This window comes from Neophocaena asiaeorientalis, unplaced genomic scaffold (genome assembly GCF_003031525.2).
Source record: "Neophocaena asiaeorientalis asiaeorientalis breed wild unplaced genomic scaffold, Neophocaena_asiaeorientalis_V1.1 scaffold51, whole genome shotgun sequence".
Taxonomy (NCBI): Eukaryota; Metazoa; Chordata; class Mammalia; order Artiodactyla; family Phocoenidae; genus Neophocaena; species Neophocaena asiaeorientalis.
The window spans coordinates 3,380,527-3,398,960 of NW_020173335.1; the positions used below are offsets into that span (position 1 = coordinate 3,380,527).

The 18,434-nt window shown below is 38.6% G+C and overlaps 1 protein-coding gene across 1 annotated transcript in view; it reads right to left on the minus strand.

Moving 5' to 3' along the window:
* Positions 1–18,434, minus strand: part of GLRB (glycine receptor beta) — a 68,777-nt gene that overhangs the window by 7,411 nt on the left and 42,932 nt on the right. Inside the window, exons 4-8 of the mRNA XM_024746146.1 lie at positions 16,766–16,995; positions 16,576–16,658; positions 14,860–15,000; positions 9,278–9,430; positions 1,620–1,912 (exon numbers count right to left, since the gene is read on the minus strand). Of these exons, the coding sequence (XP_024601914.1) occupies positions 1,620–1,912; positions 9,278–9,430; positions 14,860–15,000; positions 16,576–16,658; positions 16,766–16,995 (900 nt within the window). The remainder of the gene's footprint in view (positions 1–1,619; positions 1,913–9,277; positions 9,431–14,859; positions 15,001–16,575; positions 16,659–16,765; positions 16,996–18,434) is intronic.

The following is an 18,434-nucleotide window of genomic DNA, read 5'->3' on the forward strand; positions in this document are numbered from 1 at the left end:
TGTCATACAGAGTGAAGTAAGTCAGAAAGAGAAAAACAAATATCGTATATTAATGCATATATGTGGAATCTAGAAAGATGGTAGAGATGAACCTATTTGCAGGGCAGGAATAGAGACATAGACATAGAGAATGGACATGTGGACATGGGGGTTGGGGGATGAATTGGGGGATTGAGATGGACGTATACACACTACCACGTGTAAAACAGATAACTAGTGGGAACCTGCTGTATAGCACAGGAGGCTCAGCTCAGTGCTCTGTGGTGACCTAGATGGGTGGGACAGGGGTGGAGAGGGGAGGCCCACAAGGGAGGGGATATATGTACACATACCGCTGATTCACTTCGTTGTACAGCAGAAACTAACACAACATTGTAAAGCAACTATACCCCAATAAAAAAAAATAATAAAATTAAAAAAAATAAAATAGACTGAAGCCCTAAATATATCAATAAGTTCATTAAATTTAAATGATCTAAATATACAAATTAAAATGTGAGAGGGCTTCCCTGGTGGCGCAGTGGTTGAGAGTCCGCCTGCCGATGCAGGGGACGCGGGTTCGTGCCCCGGTCCGGGAAGATCCCACATGCCGCGGAGCAGCTGGGCCTGTGAGCCATGGCTGCTGACCCTGCGTGCCCGGAGCCTGTGCTCCGCAATGGAAGAGGCCACAACAGTGAGAGGCCCGCGTACCACACACACACACAAAAAACAAAAAAATTAAAAAAGACCTGCAGACAGCATCACGTAAGAACAGTTTGCTTGCCTCTGTCTCTAAATTAAACGTGTCTAACGTTCTAGGTGTTGGTAGGAGTGGCGGTCAGCAAATGGACATGGTCTGGGACCAGATGCAGGCAAGGTTTCCAAGGCTGTAGGATGGTCTGGACCTGTTAGTCTCTTGTGGAACTTACCATGCTACGTTCAGTGGAAATGGTCCCCTGGCCTAGGGTCTTCTCAACTAGAGGTCATCAAGTACAGGCATGCTGGAGTGAGTGGAAAACTGTCCTCAATCCATGACGTGGTCTGTGGCTCCAGGATTTATCAGTACCTGAATCTAGAGGCATGGGCCGCTATTCTTAGACCCATCACCAAGTGACAAGGCAAGGTCATGGGTTTTAACTGTTCAGTTCTTCTCTAGCTACTCACTGCGCTGAACAAATCCCAAACCATGGGCATAGTTTCCCTATGAGCCAGGCAACCAATAAAGAAGTAGCCTGCCTGACATGAGCATTGTGAAGCTCTCCAACTTGATGGGGAATGGGTGGGAGACTGACTCAAGAACGTGGGCCCCGTAAGCCTTCAGCCCCCCGGCCATGCGCAAAGGTATGTCAAATGAGAAAGAGTAGGAAGGTCTGTCACTTGGGCAAGGCCTCCACATTCAGTGGTGACCATCAGAGCAAAGGAATTGAAGCATCCTTAAATTCCACAGAAAGTTCTCCAGTAATTTGATAAAGTGTTGATTTTTTTCTCAGTTACTATTGGACCTAAGTGTTTTCTATTCTTTTCCAAAAAGTAGGTTGTGCTTAGTCCCTTTGCATCTGTGAGAGAAAAACGAGTGAGAACCAATTCTACCAAACCTTTAAACCCGCAGAACGCACTTTGCTGGCCGACGTCATCCTTACCTGTAAGGTGCTGATGTGAACAGGTGTGCCCGTGCCATTCACAGTGTTCTTCTTAGCCGCACTCCCCCCCTTCCCATCTGCTTGCTCAGCCTTGGCAATTCTGGCTTTTTCCGCTTCGACTCTCTTGGGGTTGTTGAGCATCACCTGGACGACCGCGTACTCCACCAGGGACGCAAAGCCGAAGAGCAGACACGCGATGAGCCACACGTCCAAAGCCTTCACGTAAGACACCTTGGGAAGTTCCGCAGCCAGGGTTGTGCACTCAGAGGCCAAGCTGAGCACTGAGAAGATTCCTGCAGGACAGAAACAGGAACTCAAGTTGCTTTTTACTCCCGTGAAATGCCCCACAATCACTGCTCTTTGATGAAATCCCCCTCCAATAACTTTCAATGGCCCTCAGGTCCCCTTAAAACTCAAAGAGTAGAAGTAATACCATGTACTAGCTTCTTATGTAAGAATTATTGAATGTGGGTGGTATGTGTGTAAACACTTAACATTTTAAAAAATAAATATTTATTTTTTATTATTACCCTAATAATGAAAGATGTACTTGGTTCTCTTTGCTCTTGCATTGGGAATACGGGAAACACTATATTAGTATCAATAATCATTTAAAACATTGAAAAATATATATTCCACCAGTTGCATCATGTCAGAGGCTCCTGAAAGGTGTGGAGTTTGGGGGACTTTTTTTTTTTTAATATTGAAGAAGAAAGAGACTCTCTCCTAGAAAGAAAGGCTTTTAGTAAAATATAACTTCTGCAGGTTGAAACAATATTACATATATATATATATATATTACTATTATATTGTAATTATCCTCTATCCTGAAGAAAAGTAATTAACAGGACTATGTTTTAAAAGTTAACATAGGTTTTAACGTTTTCTAACCTGGAAGTGAAAAGTAACATAAAAATCCAAGATCTTCTCAAACATTGCCCTAAACTCAGTTAATTATACCTATGGGCATTAATTTAGCAAATCACATTCCCAAGTTATTTTTTTATTCTTAATCAAATGTTACGTCAACTTATCCATCAAAAACAAGCCTTGAAGTAGCATACATTGACACCATTCTCTGTGTTTCTATAGCATTTCATGCTCATCAATACCACAGAATGTATCAAATTGTAGTAAATTTAGTAGTATAGCTGAGTCTTTATCCTGATATATTAGCAACTTTATGAATGAAATGGAGAATAAGCCAGATTATAGAAGGACTTCAAAGTCCTAGAGTGGATCTTTTATCGTATTTGGTAGAGAAATGACATTATCAAGAGAATATTTCAATAACGTCACTCTTCTAGGGATAAAAAAATAAACTGAGAAAGAAAAATATAGGAGATGCAGAAACAAAGAATAAGAAAATAAAGGATAGGATGAATGTGAAAGGATTTTGGAGAAAACATTTTTTAAAACTTGATTACTGTTTAAAGGAAGAAGGAAAAGATTGAGACAAACTTCTAAACAGAATGACTGGGAAAATACCCATGAAATACAGGAAGAGGAAAATATAGAAAAGATGTGACTTTGGAAAGAAAACACCGAGTTAGGCCAGATAAAGGCCGAGAAACAAAGAACTGGTGACCACGACTCAGCACAGGGCACCCAGGACCTTCTTGAAGGACAGATTGGCCAGTATCGTTCAGGGGAGGTTGTGGTGGAAAGGGAGGGGACTCCAGAGAGGCTCAGGCATCAGAAAAAGGAGGTCAAAGGAGCAGAGAAAGATTCAGAATAATAGGATATTAATGGACATTTGGGAGATATTTATAATCCCAGGCGTTAAGTTAAAAACCATGGTGACCAATTCCAATAAGATCTGTATCATTTCGAAGATGTAAGAATGGAAATGGAGGTCAGTTGGGAAGGAAGAGAATGTGGACCTCACTGTGTGCCTTGTCTTCAGGAAATCACATTAAAATAGGAAACGTCCACTTGCTTTTTTATCCTAAAATAAGAAATCTGAGCAGATATTTCTCTGGACAAATATTTCAGCCTTATCTTAACATGGCCTTCAGATGAGATTATGTCATTGTTTAAGTAACTCATAGTGAAATGCTGTCTGAATTTTCCTACATTATGAACCAATGAAAAGAAATGTGAAACCCATCGTTCAAAAAAATGGGGATATTTATAATTTCAATATTGTGTTCTTAATATATTATCCCCATTTAATGGAGCACCTCTCTAATAAATTCCAGGACTTCTTGGTATAATCTTTCTATAACGTGTTTAAAACATATAGTCCTTATTTGTCATTTGTTACCTTCTCTCCCTAATGCAAAAACAAACCAAGTCTAGATTTCAAATCAGGGAGCATGTCGTAAAATTGCTATCAACTCTGATAAACAGGCGTGAGGTCTACATCTACTAAAAGTTATGGCTAACAAATAATATAAATCAAAGTATTAATAAATTAACTACATAAAATAGTTAACCTGAATAAAAACTTCTATAAAGAATTCAGGGTGAAGATAAAGTTGTTTAGCTCATCAATATGCAGAAAGAACTTTATAGTGATAAAATCCTTATTTAAGAGACCACTATTGATAGTGAACTCCCATTGACTATGGGATGTCCAGAGATTTCTCGTTCAGACAATCTCAGAGGAAACATCTGAAAAATAATTCTTTAATAGCATATACTCTAGCAATCTATTGCCTAAAAGAGGAATACCAAAACCTAGAAGATTGAAAAAGGAAAGCAAGAAAAAGGGTGAAAAAATAAAAGGAAAAGAAAGGGGAGGTAGAGATAGTACTTTTTTTGTATTTCATTTATTTATTTATTTTATTTCTTTTTCTTTTTCCTTTGGCTGTGTTGGGTCTTCGTTGCAGCCCGCAGGCTTCTCTCTAGTTGTGGCGTGTGGGTTTTCTCTCTCTAGTTGTCTCCTGCAGGCCCCAGAGCGTGTGGGCTCTGTAGTTTGTGGCACGCAAGCTCAGTAGTTGTGGCGCGTGGGCTTAGCTGCCCTGCCACACATGGGATCTCAGTCCCCCAACTAGGGATCGAACCCACGTCCCCTGCAATGCAAGGCGGATTCTTTACCACTGGACCACCAGGGAAGTCCCGGTAGTATTTTTTATTAACAACAAATAGAACCAACAGAGCAAATCAAGGAGAAATTGTGCCCAACAGCTACTGTCTAAACCTGAAATCATCTTTATCCCATACTGAGACAAACTACAGCATGCACCAAATTCTTATATGGAGTTGTGATTAATAACATGAAAATTCATTTAGAAATACTGCTAAATTATTACATCAGCATGTTACCATTGCACAGCATTCTAATCAAAGGATACTAAAAGGAAAACCACAAGTACTACCATGTGGGAATCCAGAAATAATATCTGACAGTTTTGAAAGAGATCCTTATAATCAAAAAGATCTTGAACCACTGTTCCAGATGATAAGAAAAGACCATAATAAGGAAGAAAGGTACTGTGTGTGACCTGCTAGAGGTCTGAATTGCGACCTGAATTATTCATCTTTTTACATGTATAATTAAAAAGTATTGTTTAAAAAAACTCCTTTTTAGCAGCAACTAAACCATTTCATGTACCAGAAAAAGAATGTGTTACAGTAAAGTTTACGTAGGGTAAAAAGTGTAAGACGTTACCTCCACAGTTACTTTTATACTTAAAGAAATAGCTGAAGACAAAGTCTACCTAAAGTTCGCAGAGGAAGCTTTGATACTTGTTAACAATGGGAAAAGTAAATCAAAAAGAGATAGGAAGAAAAATAAAACTAGAACACAAGACTGATTTTTTTAAAAAAAGCAAAATGAGTCTAGGGTAAATGATGTATGTTCTTCTCCTAAATTTTAGAAAATAAAAATTATGGTCCATAGAAGGAAAAGATTGGCAAATTGATTTCATAATCTTTTGGAACAATGTAGGGGAAAAAAAGTAGAGAAAGGAAAGATACACTGGGTCAAAATAGCCGTATTGACAGAATATCCTGATATTTAACCTGTGAGTAATATTATTTCTTTTTTCTTTTTAGATAAAATTATATATATGTGTGGGTCTAATCACAGAGCTTCAAAATACCTGAAGCATAATTCCATAATGAGAGTTGGGGATTTTAACAACTCTCTCATCAATAACTATAATAACTAGACAACAGACATAAAAGATTTTAACAGTACTATCAACCGACCTGACTCCACTCATATCTACAGAATTCTACACCCAAGAGTGACAAATATACAATGCAAGTGACATGGGATGTTTGCCAGGAGACATATGCTGGGCTGGACCATTAACAAAGTCTCAGTAAACATAAAAGGATTGAAATCATAGAGTATGTTCCCTGCCAAAATTAAAAACAAATCATATTTGAGTACTTATGAAAACGCTAAATATTTGGAATCCAAACTACACATATATAAAGAATCCGCGGACCAAAGAAGAAATCACAAGGGAAATTACAGAATATTTTTTTAATGAAGGAAGATGAAAATACGGTATACCAAAATTTGTGCACTGCAGCTAAAGCAGGACTTACAAGGGAAATTTGTAACTTTAAATGCCCATGTTAGAAAAGAAGAAGGGTCTAAAATCGGATATCTGAGTTTCTACGTCAATCATCAAAAAGAGATCAAATAAAATCCAGACTGAGTAAAAAGAAATAATAAAGATAAGAGCCAAAATCAATGAAAAAGAAAAATAAACAAATAGATAGAAATGAATGAAATGAACGCTGATGTTTTGAAAATACCAAGAAAACGGATAAGTCTTTATCTAGAGTGGTCAAAAAAAAAAAAAGAATTCACAATTTAACAATATCAGTACGTAGGAATGAATACTTCACTACAGCTAGACGTGAAAAGGAAAAACCAATATTATGAAGGTGTTTGTGCTAATAATTTTACCTACTCATCTAATAGTTAGGAATCAATTGGTAAAATTTGCCAAAATAAAGGAAAAAAACATATAAACCTTTAAATATACTCAGAGAAAGCACTGAAGCATTTGGCAAAAGTCAACAGTCATGATAAAAACCCTCTGCCAACTAGGAAGAGAAGGGAACCTCTTCAACCTGATTAAGAGATCTGTAATAACTACAGCCACTATTACACTCAACAGTGAATACTTCAACTGTTTCTACCCAGAATCAGGAATAAGCATCTCTCACAACCGTATTCAACATTGTACTAAGGTCCAAGGCACTACAAGAAGTAAAAAAATCAAGTATTTGGGGAGTATATGACACAGGAGTATGTGAATCAGGCAAAACGGTACCATTATTTTGATAAACACTATGCTAATATTTTAGAAAAGTTAAACATACTTTTCCTACAAAATGCAGAAATTTCATTCCTAGGTGTTTGCCCAAGAGTGATGAAAATGTATGCCCACACAGAGCCTTGTACGCAATTATTCATCACATCACGTGTAACACCCCAAAACTGGAAACAACCCAATCCCCAACAACTGGTTAAAGGAGAAACACACGGTGGTGTATCCATACAATGAAACGCTACTCGGTAATCAGACAGAACCAAACATTAACACACGCAACAGCACATATAAATCTCAAAAACCTAAATATGTCCCTAGTTTTCTTTTCATGAGTCAACATGTTGACTGATCCCACTTTCAATTTACCACCACTGACCTCCAGAGGTCCGCGATCCTACCAGGCAATCAGGGTGTACTTCCCCAGTTCCTTCACCAGTCTCTCTCCCTTCAGAACCACAGCGCTTTTCCCCATCACCCCTGCAACTCATGACCTGGCTTCCCATTTCACTAAGAAAACAAAATCAGAGGCTAGCCCCCATGACCACGTCTACCCTCGCATCTCGCTGTGTGCCCGTCAGCTCTACCTTCTCTCCTGACGCTACAGACCAGCAGTCAGTCAACCCGATGCACCAGGCACATCTGACCCACCGCCTATTTTTATAAATACAGTTTTACTGGGACATATCCACACCTATTCAGCTATGTATTGTCTAAGGCTGCTTTAGTGCTATGACAGCGGATTTCGGGGTTTCAACAGAAACCTCAAATGTTTGCTATTCAAACTGTCGCCGAAGGAGTTTGCTGATCCCGTGGACAAATCCACTGTGTTCTAGCAAAGGCCAATCCCTCGTTTCCTACCTCCCATCCCCTCTCACTGCTCCTGCACTTCTACCGACTCTCATTTTTTCCTTCACTACCGGTTGTTTTCCACCAAAAATAAACGTGTGTGGATTGTGCCCCTTAGAAAAACAAAACCAAGAAACCTCTCAGCTCCCATCCCCCCTGGCTATTTCCCCACCCTCCCCTCCTGTGGGCAGCCAACGACCTCCAACAGGCCGTTTACACCGAGGGCTCTAGGTTCCCCTCCTGTGTTCTCCTGAGTCACTCCGACCAGGCTTCCCTCTTCTCCTCACTCCGTGGAGACTGTCTCTGTTCTGGATCCCAGTGACCCCCTAGGCTGCTAAAGCCAAGGGCAATCCTTAGCCCTAACCTTGACCTACAAGCAGCTGGCTGGTCACTCTCCTCGCCTGGACACACCTTCTCCACTTGGCAGGATTCTAGGAAGCCACATCACATAGATTGTTCCTCATCTTCTCAATCCCAAGGCTTTAGCCCTGAGATTCTTCTACCTACACTCCACTCATCGCCTTAAATACCATCTACAAGATGTCTTGCGTGTGGGATTTAAGAAAGCAGAATCAGGACTTCCCTGGTGGCGCAGTGGTTAAGAATCTGCCTGCCAATGCAGGGGACACGGGTTCGAGCCCTGGTCTGGGAAGATCCCACGTGCCGCGGAGCAACTAAGCCCGTGCACCACGACTACTGAGCCTGCGCTCTAGAGCCCGCGAGCCACAACTACTGAGCCCGCGTGCCACAGCTACTGAAGCGTGCGTGCTTAGAGCCCATGCTCCGCAACAAGAGAAGCTACCGCAATGAGAAACCCATGCACCACAACGAAGAATAGCCCCCACTCGCCGCAACTAGAGAAAGCCCGTGTGCAGCAATGAAGACCCAACGCAGCCATAAATAAATGAATTAATTAAAAAAAAAAAAAAAAGAAAGGCTCTCGATTATTTCCCCAACCCGAGACTATTTAAGCCCTATAGAGACAGAATTTTCAAGTCTGGCTATTGGTGTTTCTATGTCACAGAGCATTAAACACCACAAACTGGAGAGCATGGCCTAACCAGCCCTTCCTCTCTCTAGCCTCTCTTGGTGGTACAGCACACAATAACTAGTGTTTAGGAAAATGATGCAAAGCCATGTTTAAAAGATAAATTCTATTACATATTCCCTGATGAACAGTAGGAGACAGTATATGATTTAGAAAGATTTCTATCCAAATAGTCATTTGTTTTTAAGCGTGGCACCACTGGGGATTTTAGCCTTCCGTTATCCGTGAAAATCGCTTATTAATAATTATTTCATGAGAGTCAAAGTAGGATGGATTAACTGCTTAAAATACCCCAAGGACACAAAAAGAGAAAACTTAGTTTAATTATAGAATGCATAAACACGGAGAAAATCTAGTTCAATGTCAAGGACTGAAGGAAGTCTGAAAAAAAAAAAAAAGGTTGCCATCAATTCCAAAACTCACTGTCTCAAAATCATTTGGTATAATTTCAAAATTATACAGTCATTTCTATAAAGATGCAGCGCACTCGCGACCCCCCGAGAGAGGCTGGAACACGTTACCCAGGGGCACTCTGGCAGCGCTGGCGTCGGGGTTGATCCAGAAGGACAGCCAGGACAGAACCACGATGAGCAGGGTTGGGGCGTAGACACCCATCATGTAGAAGCCCACCTGCCGCCTCAGGGTGAAGATGACCTCCACGCACGTGTAGTACCCTGCCAGCGACAGACACGGGCAAGAGTGACACTCCCGCCACATCCCACCGCAAAATCACATCGTGCCCGGAAATTACAGGTCGTTCCTGCTTGAGGTAATTTCACAAAGTGAACTCCACGTAAAAAGGACGGGGCTGGTTCTGTAAATATGTATCATTCACGTGATCTAAGAGGACGGCATGATGAGACCTGTTTCACCCGACCTCTTGCAACTTCATTATGAGATTGACAAACAGACACCGTGTGCTGCTCTGGGACGGCCAGTCTCGGCTTTTAAGTCTTTGCTCCGAGATTTTGCAGTGACTTAAACTTCCCATTATCCTTGGGTCCTCTGGGAGCAAAAGATCTAAAGAAGCCACCGGGAGCATCAAATCAGAGCAGAGCAAGTCTAAAAAGAAACATGCCTGGATTACACGTTGTCGGTATAATTTTCAGCCACGTGGACCACTTCTTATCTGGAAGGGATGACCGTCTACCAGAGCTCATACGCACATTTACGCATGAAATGTGCAGACAGTCTTGGAGGTAAACACGAGCAGGGTAAGTGAGTGTTCCCAGTCTATGCAGGTAAAAGTTTGTAAAGGCAAACATCTGACATCCCAACCAAGTCTCCCCTGGTTCCACTCCAGGACCTCAAATGTTCTGGAATCGAGGGAAAGGGCTTCACTTTCACAGGCTGAGACTAAAGCAGACATTGCCCTTACACATCATTCTAGGACTGCCATGATGTCAAGTGGTCTCTCAAATTAATCACAAATTATGGGCAGCCTCATAATAGCCTTTGCTGACTGGAGAAAGAAAATAAGTGACACAAACAGCCTCCCAGCACTGGCATACAAGAGACGTTTCCAGATGTTTGAGATGAATTTTTTAAATGTTCAATTTAGATAAAAATGTCATTTCCCATTCAACAAAAGGAAGGGTATGCATGAATTCCAAAACGTTACAATATCTTCAGTTGTGTTCAGTTTAAACTGTACATAATTATTTTAAAATGCTGAGACAAATGAATGGACAGCGCATACATAAAATAATTATGGGGAAGAATACAATATTACTTTTTTACTGTGTTTTAGTTTAAAAAGTTGTACTTATCTAGTTTTCCTAGTTGGGAAGAAGGTATATATTTCTGATGCTAGAATAATCGTCATATTTATTCATTAATAGGATCTAGAGCAGTAATTGCACACAAATAGGGTCTTTCAAAGAATGGCTATTCTCATCCCTTTATCAAATAGCTTAGATTAGAAATCTATCCTTTTCCCAATAATCATTGATACCTCGGAGGGATTAGAAAGATGTTAGGGCTAATCTGTAACAAAAATAAATAGTTGATTTGAACTGAAGTAAATTCTAATTATGCCAAATGTTTCCATATTATATCAAAAAAAGACAAGCATGGGCTTCCCTGGTGGCGCAGTGGTTGGGAGTCCGCCTGCCGATGAGGGGGACGCGGGTTCGTGCCCCGGTGCGGGAAGATCCCACATGCCGTGGAGCGGCTGGACCCGTGAGCCATGGCCGCTGAGCCTGCGCGTCCGGAGCCTGTGCTCCGCAACGGGAGAGGCCACAGCAGTGAGAGGCCCGCGTAACGCAAAAAAAAAAAAAAACAAGACAAGCAATGCAGAGTGTTTGTCTTTTTTAAATTTTAAGTTCATTAAAACTAGGCAATTCATTTAAATGGCGCACAGGTTCTAAAAAGATATGAAAGGCAAAACGATGGAAAATCCCCCTCCCTTTTCAGTGCCTACCTCTTATCTCAACTTCCTGCCTGGACAAATGAGAACATATGCTTCCAACTAACAACCATGTGCAAAACTTCCAAACTATAATCTTTCATAAGCCCATTCACTGCAATTAAGGAGGCCCACAGCGTTTCCTACACGCGGGTCTGCAGTACCTTGCTTTCTAAGAGTGTCACTCCCTCAAGGTAACTCTACACTCACCTAGTGCCTGTAAAATGGGGAATAACACATATGTGCTTATTATGTATCTTTAGGAGCCTAGGCTGTCACAAGGATTATAACAATTTTCTATAAAGTTGCTCACTTTCCAACGCATTTGCGCATCCCGTCCACCACATTGAGACGACAGCCTAGTAACTGACTGCTTCATCTGAAGCCACCCCCCGGGGAGCTTCCCACGACGTGGGCGCATTTAGCAGTAAAATATACGCCGGGATATCATAGCGATTTGCTCCATAAGCTTTTATGAGAAACATTTCTTGATCTTTTTTGATTTCCTGGTACTGTTACGTTTATGAGGGGCAGGTGGGCAGCTAACGGGTATAAATGCTCACTGGCAAATTCAATTTACTTTCTATTTCCTGTGAGCTTTTATTTGATTATTATTCACTCAGGCTTCCAATTTAAAGATTTTTCTATACCCATATATTTCTCCACCTGTGTAATTTCTACTATTATAAATAAAACCCTAATTTTTAATAAAGTTAAAGCCAAATCACCATTTCAGATAATTTTGTACAAATTAAAGAAAATATTGGCCATCATTTTACATGTTGCTTTCTGTATCTTTTCCAGTGTTCTACACTGTTAAGCATTCCATATGTTTTGGATGTTCTATTTTCCTAGATACATTTCTAAGTATTATCCAAACATTAAAATGTTTTTCTTATATCCACATACTGATTCATATAAATACTGACAAAGCATGTTTACTGAAATATAGTGCCAATTATTATTATGTTAGCCATGAGTTTTTTCTTATTTTCTTTTTCTTTTTTTTTTTTTTTTTTTTTTGCGGTATGCGGGCCTCTCACTGTTGTGGCCTCTCCCGTTGCGGAGCGCAGGCTCAGCGGCCATGGCTCTTGGGCCCAGCCGCTCCGCGGCATGTGGGATCCTCCCGGACCGGGGCACGAACCCGTGTCCTCTGCATCGGCAGGCGGACTCTCAACCACTGCGCCACCAGGGAAGCCCAGTTTTTTCTTATTTTCTGTATCTAATGAGATATAAGCGACTTATTTATGATAACTCAAAAAATACCACACACACACAAAAATCTATTAAAGATTTACTTATCGTAAATCTTGAGTATATCCCCAAATACTCTCTACCACAGCACACCCTCTTATTTCCTTCTTAGGACTAAAAGAATTATATTCACTTTACTTGCTCGCCATGTAAGAATATGGATCTATAAAACAGCAGGGATCTGTCCTTTATTCACTACTGAGTCCCCAAGTAGAGGCTTCTTTTTTGTTAAGATTGTTTTGATGTGGACCATTTTTAAAGTCTTTATTGAATTTGTTACAATATTGCTTCTGTTTTAGGTTCTGTCCTTTTGGCCACGAGGCATGTGAGATCTTAGCTCCACGACCAGGGATCGAACCCGCATCCCCTGCACTGGAAGGTGAAACCTTAACCACTGGACCTCCAGGGAAGTCCCGAGACATTTTAAGTTCGGGGCTTAAAGGTGAAAAAATGAATAACTCCATGATTTTCAATACTATTACATGATTTTATACTACATAAAATTAGAAATAAAATTACTGGTTTTATTTTTCATCTCTAGATGAAGTTTAAAAAACTTCAGTAAACTCCATTTCAAGTTTCTCAAACAATTTAGAGACTATTCATTTTGAAATGTTAATCATATAATCTGGATGTGGGTAACTATTTTCCAAATATAATAGCACTCACTGAACTCACAGGACTGTTGTGAGGATCAAATGATAGAATTCCTGCAAAGTGCTTAAAGCAATGCCTGACAGATAGCAAGAACTCAAAAAGCCATCTATTAAATGTTTCTATACATCAATCCTCCAAAAAACTTCTCTTGGCTTTCAAGTTTATTCTACCAATGAATGCTTTATCCTACCAATGAATGCTTTATCCTACCAATGAATGCTTGGTAGGATTTTATTCTCTTGGCTTTCAAGTTTATTTTTTCCATTACTAGGTGAGAAATCCCTGAAAACTGTAGTCAGTCTCAATTTGCATAGTCATAGAGAGGAGATTGACTGTGCCCAGGTTACAGCTGACACTGATTTGCCCTTGACATTCAGGAAGTCGTTGACCCTGCATGTCAGTTATTTTATGTGTTCAACAAAAGAGCTGACTCAGCATTAGCCGACCGATCACTCCCACATCTGACAATCAAGGTATCTACGATTTCTTCACTGCATACTTTGATGGTCAAATTTTTAAGAGCTCTGTTTTTCCATTAAAAATTTTGATAATTCCTTCAGCAGTGTATTTGCTTATTTTGTCTCTTGTCCTAAAATACTATAAGCTCTACAAGAGAAGGGACTATTTATATATAAATGGTACATAATCTGTTAATTTAATTGAAGGTCAACGACAACAGATGCTTAAACTAACCTTATCTCTAAGTTGGCCCGTGTTGTATTTATTATTACAACAACGTAGATATGCAACTATTCACTCTATCTTTTATTCTAATCAACAGGTATGTTTTAAATCATATTTTGTCCTTGATGATGTCAGGATGCAGCATTTTAGCTCAAACATCTCACCTCAGTAAATTTTCCACAATTACTCTACACATTTTTATTTTTGCAAAGTCAACATAAATGTTGCAATAAACTTAAACTTTAATTACATCTATTCCTGAATATCTTTGTCATGATTTACTTCCTGATGCAGAATTAGAATTTTGTGGTAATTTATAAGTTAGGCTGATTATTCGTGTGAATGTATTGGTCAAAAGTCATTCACCTTTTTATTTATATTGCTGAGGAAAATAGCACTATATTTAATATCTAGAGCCTTCAATAACCTATAACCTCTAGGGGAGACTCAAAGGTTGAATACTAACCGTATTATGAAAGTATTGATCAGTGAGTACTGTATTTTCATTTCTGGAAAGCTTGACGTGATTTAATGCGTGAGGTTAATTTGTTGAGTTTTCATAACTGGCTGTTCCATAACCTAGATCAAGAATATTATAGGGCAAATTTTTACTCATGTCCAGTTATTTCATGTGTTTACTGTTTCCTGCACAGCATAAAGATCAAATTTTTTGAAACTTAAGAAAATGGGTCAACCAACATTGAAAAACTGCCCCAAAGACAGCAGACGAATATATATGGGTTACATCGTTTATATCCATAACGTTTGGCCCTAATATGAATCCTGTCAGAGCAGAATTTCTAGGCAACATCTAAGAAAACCACTGCCTGGAGAGTTCATATAAAATAAAACGCTGAAAACCTCTTGTTATCCGGAATTACATAAAGAAAAGCAAAACTAACTAGTGATAAAATAAATTTGAACTTTAGTGGATGTAATTTTATGAAAGATTTAAATATATCAACATACAGATATAATGTTTATAAATACTGAATTTATTTTTTAACTAGTTTTCTCTGTTCTGTCCCTAGCATATTTTAATATTGAAACAAATCTTTGAAATAAGACTTAGTTTTGTTTAATTTAAAGAATATTACTTACCAGTGCCTTTGTAGTATTTTGTACAGTTACCATATTCAATATCTTCCTTTTTAATATCAAATTGAGGCAAGGCAATTTTTTCTAATTGAACAGGATCCCCTGACTGCCAGATAAATCGTAAGTCGTCAGTTGTGTAACCAACTATAAACAAAAGGAAATAAAATATCAGTTTGAAATATAATTATTGACACTTCTTTAACATTTTAACATCCAGATATTAAACACAGAAATGGTAAAACAATAGGCCTTTTTATGAAACTTTTGTTAGAAATGTAAAGAGGTAAAATCTATGGCCACTAATAAAAATACTGGCACAAGTTACAGGTAATTGGCTTAAAGAAAGAACAAGCTAAAATAATCAGCATGTCACAGATGGTCAAAATCCTCGGGTGTCATGAACAGTACTACATCTGTCTATGTCAGAATTCTGAACTGTCATCAATGAAAAAGTAGCAAATAAGTGATATTAGCTTTCTGAATGTACACATTTACAATCATGCAATGTGCTACCTGGAGATTTTTAAAGAAACGTAAGCACCAAAATGGGTTTTTTTGAAGAGTTCGCTACCAACTTCCCTAGAGGAGTTGCATGGCCAGAGGAGAGCAATAAAACAGCCCCTCAAATGGACATCACTCCATCACTAGCGCCTCCCGGAACCCACATTGTGGGCTTAGGTAACCTGGCTACAATTCAAGGGCCCCATGGGTTTACAGCATGTTGTAGCCTACCGTTCAACTCTTACATGCCTCTATTTTTTAAAGCCATACTTTAGTGTATCTAGTAATAGAATTGAAGGTATATACACATTTGGAATTATTTATAAAAAATGCATATTGACACACAGGCACACGTATATGCAATACACACACAGACGTGTACATACATACACTTATATCTGCAAAATCTCACATTATAGTTAGAAAGCAAAAAATATTGTTCAAATTTAGGACCCAGCGTCAGTAAATTAAACAACAACCAGTAACCACTAAGTGACTTTAAAGTATGTCATCAAGCAAGCACATACATTTTATAAGGTGATTCTTTGTAGGAATAGGTCACAGTGTATGGGTATTCAGGCTGAAGATTCCTTCCATTAGTGTTAATTTTTCAAGTTTTATTTCCTACTTTGATTTTCACATGACAAGCTTCATAGCAAATTAATTAATAAATATATTTTAGAGATAAGCATTTCAATGACTACACCTGGTACCTCTTTTAGAAACTGAAAAATATATGATTCTAGAAACATAGAAAATCTAAAATCCAATTTTGTAAAACATAATTTTTTTATAGATCCATAGAAAATGAATGCTTGGTAGGATTTAGATAATATTTTTCAATGTTTTCCAAATTTTCTGCTCTGAAAAATGTGGATTTAACATTAGAAAAGTTATTAGGACATCATTTTCTCCTTTACCTTGCCTGTATTACTAACTCAAATGAAGGTGGCGATTGGAATAAGTTAGAAGGGTACACACCTACACCTACGACAACTCAACTGAAATCAACTGGTAACAAAAGAATTCATCTATCTTAGTATACAAATTAATACAGTAAAAGGAAAACTATAATTTCCCTAAATAACTTATTCTAACGTCTGTTTGGAATCAAAAGCATTAGTTTAACCGTTATTATCTAAGATATTAGTAGCATGTATTGCCTAGAAATTTTAAGCATTTTTATCCCTATGGTGACTTAGGGTCTCATTTACATACAGCTCTCAAGTTGCATCTTGCAACGTTGTGTATCCATGGGAAACAAGGTCAAGTCCAAAGGGCACGAAAGAGTAATAGATAGCCTGAAAGCAGAAACAGACGTCTTAGAAGTTGTTTAACACATGTCTCTGTGATATGCTGATTTTTAAAGGAAAATATGAATCTACAAATATTAGAGAGAAGAGAGTACCTCATGCTGACGAGGACATCTCCATCCCGAAAAATAAAGAGGAGAATATTTTCCTGGGTTACATCATGAAAATTGGCACTTTTTTCATTTGCAAAAAATAAATCAGGTTTCCACAGACACTTGTACATCGTGGGGTCCACCGTCAGGGCATCTGAGCCCCGGAAATCACTAGGCAGCTTCAGTCTGGGGTCGTTCCACTTCTGTCTCAGGAAGATGTTGACTCTATAATCCTGGGAAAATTACGTGTGCGTGTGTGTTTACTGCCATTTTTAAGAATGCGTTCAGCGCCAGAATAAAAAGGGTTCAATCATTAGCAGTACAAATACGTTTGCTCTTCCAACATTAACAAGGATCACAATAGCTTGGTATAAAAAGCCCCTCGTGTCTTTCTCAGACTCTCTACAGACATCCTCTTAGCGCTTGCGAGTTCAAACGTCGTCATAGAACTTTACCAATAATTGCTTTACTGTAATACAAACACCAATCATACCAGGGGGTTAGTTGGTATCGTCAAAAAAGCACAGGAACTGCTAAATACTGCCATTATCCTTCCCCCAAAAGTAGGATACATTTTCATTAAAAATAGATAAGAAGCCAAGAGAAAATATTTCACTTGTATCTTACTAAGTAGCAAGCTACAAAAATAATTTATATGTATATAAAGCTACAAGGGGGGTGGGGAGGGAAGGAGTGGGAGTTTGGGGTGTGCAGATGGAAGCTGTTTATCCATAGGATGGATAAACACCAAGGTCCTACTGCAGAGCACAGGGAACTACATTCAGTAGCCTGGGATAAACCACCATGGAAAAGAATTTTTCAAAGAGTGTGTATATAAGTATAACTGAATCACTTTGCTGTACAGCAGAAACTAACACAACACTGTAAATCAACTGTACATCAATAAAAATAAAACAAAACTACACATATGTTTAAAACACATACTTTATACTTGAGGAAGAAAAGGAAAAATGATCCTTGCCTACTCATACATGTAAATGATCATACAGAGGTAGTCAAATAACATTTGGATTTTGCCAGATGAGAGTACGTGAAAAATGTGTAAATGTTATATTCAACTCCAGTAGGAAAAGGTTTTGAAATCCACTAAACAGCTGATTATTTTTCTTCAGTTTTTTGCCTGTCTCCAAAGTTTTAATTGTAAAACTTTGTAAAAGTTGGATTATATCAAGACATGTATATTCCAAGGATATATGAACCTGGAAACATTGTTTAATACCCTAATACGTTTTATATTTGCCAGTGAAATGAGATTCTGGCACACACTGGGTTACTGGGGTATATACAGTCCAAAGCAGCATGGCGGCATTATGCTCAGGTTGTTTTCTTTTAATTTTATATGCTGAACTCAGAATATGCACCAAAGTGCTCAAGGCATAAATGTGTTGGGCTTCAGCATCCTTATTTTCACCCATTCAAAATTCACAAAATACTATCTATCCATGGCCTTTTGACATGATCAAAATGAATCAGATCATAAACTTCAAATCAAAATCCAAATATTTAAATAGGAAGAGATGATCGATTATCTTTCTTTAAATAATAAGACCTAACATATTTATATGAAACATAAATGCGCACATTTTATTTATGTATAAAATAAAGCATAAGCAATGCGCAGTGACTAGGAAAATTTGAGGAATTCACTTCC